We start from the raw sequence: 16,602 nt of genomic DNA on the forward strand, positions 1-16,602 counted from the left end.
TGTTGTGCGTGCTTTTAAATTTTGATATGCGTTTTTTAATTTGTTAATCTGAACTGCATTGTGCCAATTCAATTTGAATTGTGCCCCAAAACTAAACTCTTACCTGCACTCCGATCGCTCTAGCGCTGTTGCTAGACTGGCGTTCTATCTTTGGGCTACACCCACAATGGGTGTTCCTGCAGAGGGAGGTAGGAGGAATCAGGAGGCAACCACATACTTAATGGCGCCTGCAGCGCAAAAGTGCTGCAGAAACGCCGGTGGCGCGCCATAAGCAAGCCCGTCCGCGGCCAACAGTGGCCAGCAATTATGCCCAATTTCTATCCTATATCCCGTCTGATTTAAAGTGCCTACACTCCACAGATCAGTCACTTATCGTCTCCATGGGCTCTAGACTGACTAGACTGGGAATTATGGAAGCAAGAACCTCCTTCCCAGAAATGGTGCGACCAAAACATGAGACACTTATTATTCACACAGGATCCAACAAGAAATGTGTTAAAACCGGGCAAATAGAGTTATCTATCCTTTATTTAAATACCTGTACTTTGCCTAAGCATAAGCTTGATGTATTCCATCTACTGGACTCCACTCAACCGGATGTCCTCTTTTTACAGAAACATGGCTATCAGATGAAACTGCCCGTGACGTTTTGGCCGCACTTCCCAACAACTACTATATCCTGCAGGCAAATCGCCCTACAGGAAGGGTTGGTTGGGGAGTTGCTGCCATTATATGTCAGGAACTGAAATTCATCTCATTAACCCCACTGGCTTTAACGTCCGTAGACTATCTAGTTATCAAACTGGTGTCTCCTTTGGCTCCTCTAATATGTGTATTATTATATAGGCCTCCCAGAATATGCCTGTGTTCCCCTACTCTCTGAGTGAACAGATGTCCCACCTTATTACGAATCATGCAAAAATATTGCTGATTGGTGATTTTAACTATTGGGCTAACGACTCATTGAGTGGACCCCATTCTAGAGAATTGACTGATTTACTTAATGGTATAAATTTCCATCAGCAGGTAACCTCTGCCACCCATATTAAGGGGCATACCCTTGATCATGTTTGGACAGCCAATCTCACATTGTCTGCACTGACAGGGTCCCTATGCATTTGGTCCGACCACCATCTAATACAGTTTGTCATGACCAATATAACTATGGCCAAGCCCACAGCTGCTAAAGGACTTATGGCTAGGCACTGGAACAATGCTGACAAAAATCTCCTGCTGTGCATATTAATTAACAGTGTCCCTGATACCCAGAGATCTATTACCTCCAATGAGGAAGTCCTTGCAACCTGGCTAACAGCAGCCAGCAACAAACATGTACCTCTCAGGATGATAAGATCTGCTAGACGCCACAAAGCCAGCAATGGTTCTCCACAGACTTAAAATTAAAAAAAATTAGCCCTCCGTCAATCCGAAAGGAAAGGAGACGTAGCTACTCCCCTGACAAAAAAGAGAGTTACGCAGTCCAACTTAAACTAAACAAAAAGTTGATCTCCACAGCCAAGGCCACTTATTTTTCTTTGAAAATTCTTAATTCCTCCAACAGGTCAAAGGAAATATTTTCTATCATCATTGAACTATCCAACCCCAATAGAGTTACAGTAAAACCAACACCATCTCAAGAACTATGTAACTTTCTTAATACCTTTTTCATAGACAAAATCAGTGCCATCAAAACTAGCATCTCTACCTGCAATACCTTTAAGACACACCCATTGGGGACGGAAAATGCCTCTTCCTTTGACCAGTTTCTGGCTTTAGGACCTCTTGGACCTCCTGCTCTTGGACCTCCTGTCTAAAGTAAAATCTGGGTCTCCCAATGACAGTTACCCACCTCACTTCCTACGAGAAGTTTTCTCTTCTCTCCCGAGGCCTGCCCTCTCCCTGCTCAGTGAGTCGCTGTTTCAGGGCTTTGTACCAAGTGACTTCAAAGAAGCGATTATTGTTCCCCTTTAAAAAAAAATCAAGGGCTGATCCCCAGACATTGACTAATTATCGTCCAATTTCTCTGCTTCCCTATCTGGCCAAGCTACTGGAATCTTACGTGGCAAAATGCCTCTGTGACTTAATTGAACAATCAGAATATCTCGATCAAGCAGGATTTCGTCCAGCCCACTCTACACAGGATTCAAGATAACCTGGCTGATGAGGATTATGAATCCGAAACCCGTCCCAGGATGCTTCTTTCCGGTCCAGGGAAGACATGGCTTGGCAGTTCGGGCTGGACTGTTCCCATGAGGCACATGATCAGACTGATTTGCATATGGCCATGTCTGAACTGGGGTGGTGGAGTGAACTAAAAAATGGTGATGGATTAAACCCAGATCAGTTGACTGAAGGTGAGTGTTTGATTTGCTCAAATGCTCCGTCCAACATCCCCTTTGGTATCACTCTACAGAGGCAGTAATATTTACCGTGCTGGACACACTTCGGAAGGACGCTGATAGAGGTTCTCCCCAGGTTCTAGTGCTGCTGGGTCTTTCTGCGGCATATGACACAGTGGACTATGGTATTGTGATCAACAGTGTCCAGGACGCCGGCCTTCAAGGTTCAGCTCTTGGCTGGATAAGGTAAATTCTGGAGGATCGTGTCCAGTCAGTCCACTTAGCCTAGTTCACTACCGTTAACGCCTTAACCGCGGCCGTAATTCCGGCACTGTGCGGGCGTTCTAAAGGGGCCGCGTGGCTGCGACGGCAAACGGTTGTTCGCAGCCCCAGGGAGGGAGTACTCCCGTCGGCCGACGGGAGCACGGAAGGGGCTAAAATGACTATAACTTGTTGAGTACCCAAGGGTTTGTTATTGTCACTTCATCTGTTCAACCTATATCTCAGCTCACTGATACGCTCGCTACAAGAAAGGAAGGTGTGTACGTACAACTATGCAGACGATCTGCAATTAATGTTTACCATCAATCACACTCCCAATTCTGTGGCTGAGTTTCAAGGTACCATGATGTACATCTGTGATTGAATGAACAGCAACCACCTAAAACTCAACCTGGACAAGACCGAACTCATCACAATAGGAGGCACACAGAACCCTTGGATTTCCCATTTGGCCAATTGCGTTGGGCTCCCCCCGTTCCATCATAATCGCCTTGGGGTGATAATTAACAGTGACCTGACCATGAAAACCTGAATTGGGTCAGTTACTTCGACCTGCTTCTTCCAGCTGAGAAAAATAAAGAAGATTAGCAGACTCCTCACCAGGGAGGCATTGATACAGGCTGTTCTAGGCCTGGTCAAATCAGGCTTACATTAGGCTAGCTCGTTCTATTTTGGCATCCCATTATACCTTATTAAAAGACTGCAATTGGTACAGAACCAGGCAGCAAGATTGATTTTTCTGCAGCCTACATGGCGGCATGTCTCCCACCATTATGAGAGAACTGCACTGGCTTCCCATTCCTCAACGATTGGAATTCAAAGTCTAGCTTTTTTCCTCTGTCTGTGAAAACGGAGCAAATGTGACAAGATAAAAAGATTTAAAGGCATTTTTACTGCTCACAAAGTTAATGAGCAATAAAGATGCCTTTAAATCTTGTTATCTTGTCACATTTGCTCCGCTTTCAGAGACGGAGGTCAAGTAGGTTGCAGTTAGGTCGAGGAGATTTTTCAAGGTACTAGTCCTGCTAGACTAGTACCATTATTTGGATTTTTCGAGCCCTGAAGCCCAAAATTAATCTCCAGCCTCGTCCAAAGGCACGTACCCACTCGCAACCAGCGTTCATTCCACATGAATCGTTGGCCATACCCCCTTACAAATTTAAACTTCAAGGTGACAGCAGGTTCACTGTGCTGGCGCTGAGATTTTGGAACTCCCTTCCAGATGATATCAGAGCTTGTTCAGACCTTATGAGATTTAGAAAGCTCCTTAAGACATGGCTATTTACCCAAGCGTACGTCTGAATTTGGCAACACAATTAACTAACAGGGCTACAGCAGATCCTGTAAACCAGCGCCAAGAAACCAACCGGAGCATGTGATCTCTATAAATTAATTTAACATCACATAGACCAAGCCATAGCGGTATGAAAGGTAAGCCCCAAGCAGAAGAATACTATGAAATCCATATACAGGCAGTCTGGGAAGTAGGCAGTTGTGATCAGAGATAGAATTAACAGCAAGCACATGCATCATTAAAGAAGAGCATTGATGGAACTAAAAGGATTTTAGTCCTCCAATACAGGACAATCTTAGAGTGGAAACAGAAAGTATGCGTGGATGTAAGGTAGCTTTCATGAATTGGAATTTACTCATAATGCATACCAATTGGTATGAAGTAATCATTTTTAATATTACGTATTTCCACAATTTGTAGAGGAAAACAAAAAGAAAATTAATTCATTATATATTTTTTCAATGTTTTGGCGTGACCTTAAATCAAATATACAGTTGCTGTAATGTAGAATATAACTGAAGGAAGAAGGATTAAATATTTTTAGAACCTTGCAATTTTGACAGGTCTACAGAAGTAAATTTTTTAGCCTCTAACTCTCCAAGATATAGTGTTTGCAGGGGAAAGAGAGAGGTTGTGGGAGAAGGCTCACAGTAAGCCTTCTCTCCCTCCTGCCGTGGAGGGGGGGATTCGCCAGAGCTTCTGTGTCTCATATGGAGCTACCAAACGAAGAAGAGCTGTTAGTCATTGCTAAGGGATAATCAGACTTATTTCAGCATCTTTTCACGGCTCCTTTATCTCGGTTTGATATTAGTCATTTGCTACCATGAAAGTCTGTTCGCAGCAACCATTAAACATATACAGCAGGAGTTTTTAAAGGCTCAGAAAGTTCTGAGCCGTTGGGATTTTATTCCCCCTGTTATATTTAGGAGTTTCCTTTTTGATGGGGTGAAATGTTCTACTTACCTTAAAACCTGCCAAAACAGCTTTACCAGTCTATAAAGTCCTGCTTCCTTGTCATATCACGCTGGAGTGGGCCTTTAATTACTGGTATAGCGCGCTACAGTCAGCTATAATGCTATATTAGAACATTCGAATGTCGACTGCTCCGTTGAAGACAAAGTAGTAGCTACGGGCTTATAATGGCTAGTGTAAGTTTTCTGCTCCAACATGCCAATTTTTGTCTTTATATTTCTCCCTTTTTAAATTTAGAACATTCCACCAACATTCTACCCTTACTGGGTGGAATGTTCCAATAGCCTTAAAGTCCTTCTGCCTTAGGCTATACCGGTTGTGAATGGCCCTCTTCCTCCTTATAGGCCCTTGCCTACGTCTCAGGCATATAACTCGGGATCAGGGCCATTAACAACCGTTATAAACTTTCTGCAGTTGGCTATAAGGCTATATTACAACTTTGGAATGTTGAGAGATCCACCAAAGACAATTAAGTGGCTGAGAGCCAATAATGGCTGGTACTTACATTCTGCTCCAATATTTCCAAGCTTGTCGTTCTGTTTCTCTATGTTTATTTTAAACATTCTACCCTAAGTGAATGGAATGTTCTAATAGATATATGCCTCCTGCTTCTAGTTTGACACCTGGGAAAGACCCTGTTACTTGTCATCCTCAGTTCCCACCCAGTGGAATTTCATCAGCTATGTCTTTCCCCCTTTCTCCATGTTTCTTCCACAGTTTAAACTGATCTAAGTGTTAATTTCTAAGTCACACTCTTAATAATAAACTAGTAAGTTCCCAGTGAATGAAACAGACAATTAACAACAAATGGTACTAAGTGCATTGTTTATTAATGGCACGAAAAGGTAGGAGTTTCCATACTTTCATTCTCATTTTAAAATAGCCACTTACTCATGGATAACATACATTTTATGTATGTCATATTTTGTTTTTTACTAAAGAAAAATTAAAATCCTTGTAAATCTACAGCAAATGTGAAGCAAATCCAGGCCTTTGTACGGACAGACTCCAGTGTGTGGTATTTTTCTTTTGTGCAGCTGGGAAACCAAGTTTAAAAATTTTTATTTTCTAACTATGATGTCTCTATACTTGACTGTTAAACATAATCTCTTTGGACCCGGATTTTGGTCTGGTGAAGAGAGCATTGGATAATTCTCCATCTCATTTCTTGCAAGACATCAGGGTTGTTGCTTTTTATGTGAGCTAGTCTTCCTGTGTGGTTTGTGTATCATACTTCTTTTTTTAAATTCTTTTTATTAAAAGATTAAACAAAGACAACTGCGGTGACTGCAAATATTTCTGACCGTAATGTAAAAACAACCTCATCCACTGACAAAGTCTCATCATGATAGCGACACATTGACATTGGACCATTGCGCCAACACTACACAGATCAATGGTAAAATCCATACCTTCAGCATTACAACACATCATAATTAATATCCACCAGAGGTTCCCAGAGCTCCCTTCATAAGCATTCATATTCTCCATATTTTAGTCCATTTATTTGGATAGCTCCTCCCCACATAGACCACCCTCTCAGCCAGCATCCACCAATCTGTGTTTCAGCTTCCACAGATCACTCACCTTTGGCAGACCAATTAAGTCCCACTTATCAAAATCTCTTTGTGTCGCCAGGGTAATCAACTTTGCCATAACCCATAAGGGGGTGGCCTGTGTGATCTTGTCCCTCCATACCATTACGTGATGTGTGGTGTGCCAGAGGGCTATGGTAGTCACGGTAGGGCTGAGAGAAGGTACAGCCTTTCAACCCTCATAGGTGGCTCTGAGATAACCCACTGGTCGCATGTTGTCTCTGTCTATCCTATACAGCGGCTCCCCCTCTGGGAGATGGCCCGATGGCTAACAGCTGTCATTTGTGCTGCCCAGGAGCACTGTTTTATTTCGGGAAGCTCTATCCCTCCATCAAACCACCTTTGCGTGAATTTCTGCAGGGCTGTTCGAGGGAGACCTCCATCCCAGAGAAGGGTGCTTATTTCCCCGTCAGTCGCCTGGAGTTAGGACATGTGGACAGGATATGGCGTATTGTGTAGTGCATAAAAAATCGAGGCAGGGCCATCATTTTGAAAAGGGCAGCCCTTCCTAATGGTGACGAAGGCAAAGCCCTCCAATGTTGAACATCCAGCCTAAGTCTAGTCAAAGCGGCTCCAGAATTTACATGTAAAAACCTGCTGCTCTGCACTAATGAAAATCCCCAAGAAACATAAACCAACTGTAAATACCTGGGCTTCACAATTGACCCGCAATACTGGTACTGCCCCGCTAAGTACATATATTTGAGATTTTTTCCAATTAATAGTGTAACCAGAGAACCTCAGAAACAACATGAACACATGCATAATTCTGTATCATACTTCTTGATTTGTACATACCTGTTGCTTTTAGTTATCAGGCCTAACTGTGAGATGTCAATTGCGTGCCCACCAAGACCCTTCCCTATGATAGCCTTTGTTTCTGTTGCATTTTTAAATCATTCAGAACAGGCAAACCAGTTTGATCTGTCATCTTACACTAAGGATAGCTTCTGGGCCTCTCTTAAAATGTCTCCCTGACGGCCTATTTGAAAGCTTCTTATCTTTAAATTACTCTGTCACCTACACAGAGCACTCTAAACTTGTGGCTCAAACTTCCTTCACAGCCGGGTCAGATTTTACTAGCCTCTTAGGGCTCTCAGATCCTCCGATTTGGGCCGGATGACCTCATATTGAATTTCTTGAGTCAGGATAGAGTCAACTCTTTTTCATATTTGGCCCATTTGCACTGGAATAAACTACAGTTTACTATCCACTCCTGTAAGAAACTTGATACTCCTCAAGACATGGCTTTTCTAGTGGGGGGCCCATGATGGGTATATTCATGACAGTTAGATTGCCAGAGCGCTGGAATACTCCTCCGAGAGTGATATTTTGCACTAAACAAGAAATCCCACATAAAATATCGTAACATAATATAACATGAAACACTGCTGCCCAGTTAGATGCTGAAGATTGGTCAAATATTCTGCCACCTAGATGGTCTGCCACTAAAAAGCATGCTTCTGTACTCTAAAGAGCTACCATTTCACTAATTTTCAGAGGGAAATTTGCAGATAACATGTTCAGGATGACATAAAATACTACATGGGTAGGATATGGTGCCCTTCACGCACAAAGGGTAGCACCAGGTATACATATTGGACTTCCTAAGCCATTCATCAGTACACGCTTGGACCTTATAGAAAAGGGACTGCCCTGCTGCTATTAGAGGACTATCCTGCTCTCTGAGAAGGAAGACAGGACCTGCTTTCTTCATCCCAAACTGGGGTACTCCCATGGTTAGTTGGCTGACGTCCTATTTGAGCAACAGTGCCACAACAATCTCCAGAGGCCTCCCTACAACTGCCCGGTTGACCTAGTAAACTGGACCTGTAACTGGACTTGCCTGAGTCCTGGTGGTATTTGCTGGAGTGAGTTCCTGATCCCCAAGAAGGGTTTTCCCAGGTCCAGAAGCCTTGGCTGGCATCAGTTGAACTCCTCCTGAGAAGAAAGAAGCGATCCTGAAGTTTTGAGCCGAGACGAACACCATCATGAAACTTCAGTGAACCCGACCCTTCACGCAACAGCGACCACCAGTAGCGACCAGCAGGCAGAATCTGCACTTTGTCCTACAGCAATGACTGTAAACAGTGACTGCTGGCATGCAGCTCCAGTAGAAACTGTTTGTGTTGCCTGACTGGATCTCCGTGCTACAGCAAGACCATCGACAGCGCTCAGCCTGCTCGCCATGCTACATCGACAACATTCCATAACACTCTTGTTGCTCCTCGTGGCATCCTCCAACGCGAACTGAACTCTTTGCGCCAGACTTTGGCAAGGTAACTTTTTTAGCAGGACTAACCTCACCCCTGTATCTTGCCCGCACGCCATTGCGATTTGCCTTGACATGTGGATTTTCTAGCATGACCAGATGACCATGAGTGATACTTTGTGCTATTTTTAGGAGCTATGTTCTCTTAAAACATTGAAATTCAGTGTCTCTGATTGTATTTGCTGGATTTGTGTTGTTACAGTCCCATTTTATTTATTAGAATGTACTCTACTTGTCTTAATTGTTTTAGATTTTACTAGTGGAATGTTTTTATTTTATTATTTTTCGTGTGAAGCATAAGTATTTTGCAAATGCCATTCAAGTTAAGCCTGTCTGCCTTGTGCGAAGCTACCAGAGGGCTAAGCACAGGTTAATGTAGTGACTTTTGTGGTTCACCCTGACAACGATTGTGGTTGTTTCCTGTTGGGGGGGGGGGGGGGGGGGGGGAAGGAAGGGGGGGAAGGGGCTTCCACCCCATTCAATGAATAACCCAGATTCTTACTCACGGTATCTGTATTTACCTCAGCAGTATTACCAACTGGTAGTTCCTCAAAATTTGGAATTAGTGCAATAATATTTGAGTAGGTAGAGTTTTCACACAAATGCATTTTGTTTTACTTGCTTTCTGAAGTATTCCCTTTGTGTGCTATACATACTGATTTTATATAAACTGTTTTTTGCAAAAAACTTTTACTTATTTTTTAAACATCTGTGAGCAATCACAACTGCCCTGAAATAGTGTGTGCTTCCCAATTTTAAATGTATACTTTTGGTAACGTCTCTTTTATTTTTGAAATCCAATAGGTGATGAAAGCAGAAACAGAAAAAAAAACATTGGCTACAGTGGAGTATGTACGGAGAACACAAACGTCTTCAAAGCTTTCCATGACAAAGACAAATTAAATGATATCAGGGGAATTGAAAATGGAGGAAACTCTAGAACTGATCTGTGGCCTGAAAGTAATCAGAAACTGGGAACAGAGATAGCTACTCAATGTGAAAGTGGTTTGATAGACCCAGAATTTTTTGAACTCTGCCGTGGAATCACTGACATGGAGGGATCCAATACTCACAATGATTTTGAAAGTAATCTGTCAAATGTGCATCTTCCTTCAAGTCAACAAAATGCACATATTAATGTTAGAGGACATGCCTGCCCTGAATGTGGGATATTTTTCAAAACAAACCAGCATCTTGCTCGGCACCAGAGGACACATTCAGGAGAAAGACCTTATCATTGCGCAGCGTGCGAAAAAAGATTTAGTCGCAAGTACCATCTTAACGAACACATAAGAATCCACACAGGAGAGAGACCTTATCAATGTACTGAATGCAAGAAAACCTTTAGCTGGAAAAAAAATTTCAATAGGCATCAGAAAACTCACACAGTAACATTCTAAACAACTCATCGGAGATGCTTTATCTTTATAGAATACTTGGTTTACAAGGTTACTCTTAGGCACAGGATTGACACCCTTCAGACTCTGAAACGCTTGTTCGCAGATTATATTAAAATAATAGTAATACATTTTTACACTAATATCAGCCGACTGACAAATCAAAACACTATGTAAAAACTGGAAATACATTTAAAAACATTAACCCTAATGGAGATAATCCCTTGTGGTACTCATGTAGGCATTATTTCACTCAAAAAAAGGTCAACGTTTACTAAATAGAAGCTGAGAAGAGGACACCTATGAACACATTTAAGCATATTATTTATCTGAAAGTAAAATGCTAATAAAAGAGCATCTACATTTTTATATATTTCGGGGGGATTGTACCATAATTTAAAATTTTAAATACTGTTCTAAAAAATATCTTGGGGAAATTGTCAACAACCAAAATATGTACAAGGTAAGAATATATAGGTAAGTATAGGTTTACTTTACTTAACTCCACATCTGTGCACCTTGATGACATATGTACATATTATTGGGGTACGAAGATGTGGAGTTAAGATTAGTAAATCAATGCTTATCCAAATATACTTACTGTCACAATGTTTTTTTTTTGTAAGTATTTTTGCTACTCTGTTCTTCTGTAGCAGGATGAATTCTGAAGTTGATATTGTGTCATAGAACCATTCATAACTCATCCGTTTTATTTGCTCTTTGTCTTTGGACATGACTTATGGGCCTATTTGTAAAATTGATTACTGAATATCAATTTTAGCATGAGGCCAGTTTAAGCCCCGAGGCTTTGCAGGACAGAGATAGAGGTAGGTGTGATCTTTTCTCAGATTAAAGAAAAGTGAGCAAAATTCAGGAGGCGTTCTGATATACAAAGACTGGGTTTTACTGCCCTTCGCACAGTGCACAAGTGTGTAAAGTTGCAGTGGTATATTGCATGAAGAGTATAAAATAGCCCAATTTTAGATTTAGCAAAAGTTGCCTGCTATTACGTCTTCATCAGTGCTCGCACAAAATATGGCTGTTCTACATGGCGCTCAGCCTTGTCCTATGGAGTAAATAAAGGTAAGCCAGCTGTGCCTATCCAAGGATTTTTATTAGGGGTTTATACTCCAGGACAAAATTCTGGATGTCGGCCACTGCTCACGAGTCAGACGTGTAAGTGGTGTACTTTAGTGTAAAACATGTTAAACATATATCATTCTATATACCTTGTGAATCCTTGCTATTGTCTTGTTTCACTAGGCATTAGGAGTTGGAGCAAACCCAAACTATGCTAATTTAGTAGATTTTACTTTGCTCCAAAACCTATATGTCCCTTGTATACCCCCCTTGCATAGATTCACAGGGTTTTGCTACAAGAGTTTCGGGCACTGCACAAGGGTCAGCTTTCAGCACAAAAATATTTTACATGTGAAAGGCAATTTCTTTCTGCTCTTTGCATTTTGCATTGCACCAGCTATATCTGAGATACAGCCCGCTCTCTTTTCTTTATGAACAGGAGCTTCTGGTTTCCTATTGCTTCAGATATTGATGATACAATACACCCGCAGAGGTGCATTATAAGGCTACTGCAAGTGAGCAAGGAGTTAAGGATTATCATGACCATATAGGGACATAAGATGAATGCCTTTATGATGGCACCAGAACACCTACATGACTTGAAACAACGATTTGATGTGCAGTAGGTGTACATTATTTCATGTAATAAGAATGTGGAAGTTTCACCCTGTCAAAAAGCTTACAAGTATGACCATGTCAGGTGTAAGTAGCTCATTCAATCATAGTATTCTTTTGCATTCTGTGACCTGCAGTTTTGTTTTTCTGTTACCAAAAGCAGTACTAGAAGTCACTGAAGGTTAATGAAGCTATTGATGCGCTTCTCATAAATGAAGTGAAATAATTCATCCTACTTTAAACTTCTTTACTCTGAAGGCCTTCCCCATTTCCCTTGTGATTAATCGGGTGCTTAGGTATTTGTACAGCTGCAAGGCTGGCAAGATGCAAGGACAAATCTTCATTGGGCCTGAAAATGGAGAGGTGCTTGCCACTTTCCATGGGACTGGCTGCATCCTGGAAGTTGATCACAGCAGTGTGGACCCACCTGAATGTGTATCTTCTGGCATGTGGGAGAAGTGGCAGAAAGGATGATGGAATGATATAATGTTATGTTAGGGGTTTCTTGTATAGCGAGTGAATCACCCGGGGGCATCTCAGCGCTTATCCTGGGGGACAACATAGGGCGGGTCAGGAAAGTAATTTCTCAAGTAACATGCCAAGTTAGAACAGGAAGGTTTTTAGTTGTTTTCTGAAGGTCAGGAGAGATGTTGACTTACGCAGAGCCTCAGGTAGCGAGTTCCAATATTTGGGGGCGATGTATGTAAAAGCTCTAACACCTGTGCGGCTCAAGCGAATGCGTGGGACCTTCAGGAGGGCTAATGAGTTTGAACTTAAATTACATTCGGACGTCTGCATATACAGCTTGCTTTGCAAGTAACGGGGCCTTCCCCTTTAGAGGGTTTTAAAGGAGAGGCAGCAGATCTTGAAAAAAGACAAGAGATTAGATTAGAGGGAGAGGTTGCAGACTGGAAAGGGGCATATTCATTGCCTGATTGATCTACCTGATCTTCTTCACGGCACTTAACAAAGCTCACTCTTCCTGCAACATAAGGAACAAAGGTAAGAGCCCTTAACCATAATGGCTGTAGAGTAGGTGGGGGTATGACATTACGACTCTCTTGTAATACCTTAATACAAGGAGGAATATGTAACATTTTCTTAATACAAGTGCATTTTGACATTAGAATACCCCTGCAGTGTGAACATTTATTTTGGTAAATCATTGGACGATGCTGTTTCACACTTGCAAATACATAAAATATATGAGTGGAAGCATTTCTGTAACATGCTGCAATGTCTGGATTGATAACTGAGACTCTACAGACAACAACTACTACTAATCCTAGCCTCACTGTGTCAGTTAAAACAACAACCACATGCCTTACTATGTAGAACTGATTGTCAGAACTTTAAAAGAAGAAGTAAATACACAGTAGAATGCATGGGTAGAATTTCTTTCAGGAGACTTTGCCTGAGGTAGGGGAAATTTTGTATTTTTACTCTTTTCCACAAATGAAAGGATTTTCTTTTTTCTACCGTATTTAAGTTGGGCCTGTGTGTTTCATAAGCTCAGAGGAAACAACATCACAGTGACAAATGTTTGTCAACATATGCTCTAGATGAATGGACCGAAACAAATACCACTGATATTTAAGTACAGGGTAAGCTCAATAATAAAATAGTCCATGGTAACCGTAGGTGTTTAAATAGGCTTTTCATATATTAAGTTTGCTCGAAAAGTAAATGTAGATATCTGCATGCAAAATGTATATTTTATGTATGTTATCATTTACCCTCCTTTCAGTGACAGGTGATCTGGCATTGCAATTATTTTTTTAAAATAAAGGTGAATGATTTACGCCAAAACAGAGCTTGATTCCCCACTGTGATTTCTGTAAAGTTTGTAAATTGTCACACAATATTTAATCGTTTCAAAGTACATTTTAAAATGATACTTTTACAAAAAGTTATCAATGTGCGAGATCCTGGTTACATTTCATTATTGGTGTGTAAAGAAAAATGTTTGCAAAAAATATCAGACATCCGGGCAATGCCACAGTTTAGTGTGTAAAAGGCACCATCTCCACGCATCTTTTAGACATATTTATGAATTAATGCGTTTAAGAGATTTCTTTATTTCAAACACCAAAACTATTTGTCGTGAGTCCTTTATATTGCCAAGAATTATGGAAAAATAGAAGATGGGACTTAAGAAAAACAAAGTCCCTTTTACCAAAACACTCAGCTTCAAGGCGATTGAGAAGCAGAATCATTTAAAAAAAATATTTTTTAGATGTTGAAACACGTTTTAGCAAAAAGTTTTAACGAAAACACAAATTTTAGTCAAATGTTTGAGTTTTTTCTTTGTTTTCACAATACACTTCAAATGTAAAAAATAAAAAAAAATGAAAGTTTCTGTGATTTTTGTATGCCACAAACAAATTTTGAGCAGTGGGATTGTCCACATATTTCTGACATGGAAGCCCCTTTTATGATGTTGGTCAGAGTTGTCTCCAACTGACACCGTTTCTGTGTGAGATCCGACCGACCATAGGTCGCGGTTGCACACACCTTTTCACGATGCGACGCCACATGGTGTGGTTCAAACTCCCATTTCTCTATGGGAACTTGTTTGGCGTGCGGAAACCTCCTGCTGCACAAGCTCCCATTGAGAAATAAGAGTTTGTGTAAATCACTGCACCGTGTGGCAGGCACCTCAATGTGCCTGCCACACAGTGCAGAGCTTTTCAGGGAGGCACCATAAGTGCCCCCCAGTGCCACAACTGTAGGTAGCGTAGCTATAGTCACTTTCCGACAGTCTTTCCATGTCGAATAGGCCAACATGGAAAGGCTGTGGAAAACTAACATCATAATCCTGATGGCGAATACGCCGTCTTTAAGGGATTATGGACTTTTTCTGACTGCCGACGGGCTCCTTGATTGAGCGGCTGGTTTACACTCTCACCAACATTGAAATTCGGCGGTCAGACTGTACACCTTGTCAGTCGGTAAGCCTCCTATGAGCAGCCGCAGGCTTGCAGACCGACATTGTGATGAGGCCTTTAATGCTTTCAGATGTTATTTGTTGTCTTTTATTTTTACCCCTTTGCTGCTAGGCCTATGCTAAACCTTTTCTTGGCTATTTGGGGTAGTTCGTGCTTAGGCCCCTGTAACTTTTTGACCACATAAGGTATCCATGTAAAATTTGCGCCCTTTTCTTCCAACATCATGGGTATTCTAAAGGTACCAAGTGTTTGTGGATTCCCCTGGAGGGGACCCAGAAATTAGCCATAATGCTGCTAATTTTTTACTAAAAATTTAAATGGGGAAAAAAGTGCTGAAATGAAAGTGTCTGTTTTTTTCCCTGCAAAAGGTATCAACAAAGGGTTTGTGGGGCCTAAATCGCAATATTTCCAGCTTTCAGAGAATATCAGACTTTTGTGAGAAAACCAACTTTTTTTACACATTTTTGGCATTTTACTAGGACATAGCCTATTTTTGCTATTTTTGTGTTTTTAACCTTCTTCCAGCTAATGGTAGAAATCGGTATGAAAGAAATAATGGATCCTGGAGAGCTATACATTTTGGGAAAGTAGACAAAATTCTAAATTCAGCAAGGGGTCATTTGTGTAATCCTTTAAGGTTTCCTTATAGAAACTAACAGTTGAAAATAGGAAAATTGAAAATGAGTTGAAAAAAACAGTCATTTGTGCCAACGTTTTTACCTGTAAATTCTTCTAACTATTACAGATGTTTGAAAGCAATATACCATTACATCCACTGGACCTTTTTGATTGTGGGGATATATAGGAATTTTAGGTTCACCTAGAACCCGACGAACCCAGAGCCAATAACTGAGCAGCGTCTTGCAATGGTTTTTTATTATGTACCGGATATATAGCAATTAATTTGGGAAAATATATGTAGTGAAAAATGGGATAAAAGACACCTATGTATTTCTGAAATTGAGAATTATAGGACATTTTTCAAAGTGACTACTTTTAAGCACATTGTCTTTCATTTTGAAGGCAGAAATGCATCTAAAGTCAATAGGTAATAATAGTTGCTCTACAATTCTGTGTTACCCTAAGTCTCCCAACAAACATGGTACCTCACTTGGGTGGGTAGTCCTAGTGACCGCAACTTGAAACGTCTCAAAACGCAATGTGAACACACTTCATTTTTACAGTGAAAACTAGCCCTTTTTATTGCAAAGTACCTAGCTTTAGATTTTGAACCCTAGCCCTGCCGGCACCTAGGGAAACCTAGCAAACCTATACATTTTATAAAACAAGACACCCAGGAGAAACCAGGATGGGGTCACTTGTCTGGCTCCCACCAGGATCTGTTACCTAGAATACCTTGCAAATCTCAAACTTTGTAAAAAAAAAAATAAAATTATCCTCCTATTTCTGTGGAGGAAAGTTTTGGAATCTGCTTGGATCCAGCAATTCCACCCACCCCGCGTTCCCCAAAGTCTTCAGAGAAAAATGGTCCCTCACTTGTGTGGGTAGGCCTATTGCCTGCAACAGGAAACAGCCCAAAATGCAATGTGGACACACCACGTTTTTACAGTAAAAACTGACCCTTTTTTTGCTGAGTGCCTAGCTGTAGGTTTTGAACCCTATCTCTGCCGGCATCTAGGGAAACCTAGCAAACCTATACATTTTTTAAACTAGACACCCAGGGCAATCCAGGATGGGGTGAAATGTCTGGCTCTCACCAGGTTTTGTTACCCACAATCCCTTGCAAACCTCAAACTTTGTAAAAAAAACGTTTTCCTCACATTTCTATGGTGGAAAGTTATGGAATC

The 16,602-nt window shown here is 41.2% G+C and overlaps 1 protein-coding gene across 1 annotated transcript in view; it reads left to right on the top strand.

The window, feature by feature from the left end:
- LOC147712337 (uncharacterized) overlaps positions 1-14,202 on the top strand; it is an 86,499-nt gene extending 72,297 nt beyond the window's left edge. The window contains exon 3 of the mRNA XM_086923033.1: positions 9,559-14,202. Within this exon, the coding sequence (XP_086779159.1) occupies positions 9,559-10,154 (596 nt within the window). The 3' untranslated portion in view covers positions 10,155-14,202. The remainder of the gene's footprint in view (positions 1-9,558) is intronic.
- Positions 14,203-16,602: the final 2,400 nt, after the last annotated feature.

Source organism: Lissotriton vulgaris, chromosome 5, assembly GCF_964263255.1.
Source record: "Lissotriton vulgaris chromosome 5, aLisVul1.2, whole genome shotgun sequence".
NCBI classification, from domain to species: Eukaryota; Metazoa; Chordata; class Amphibia; order Caudata; family Salamandridae; genus Lissotriton; species Lissotriton vulgaris.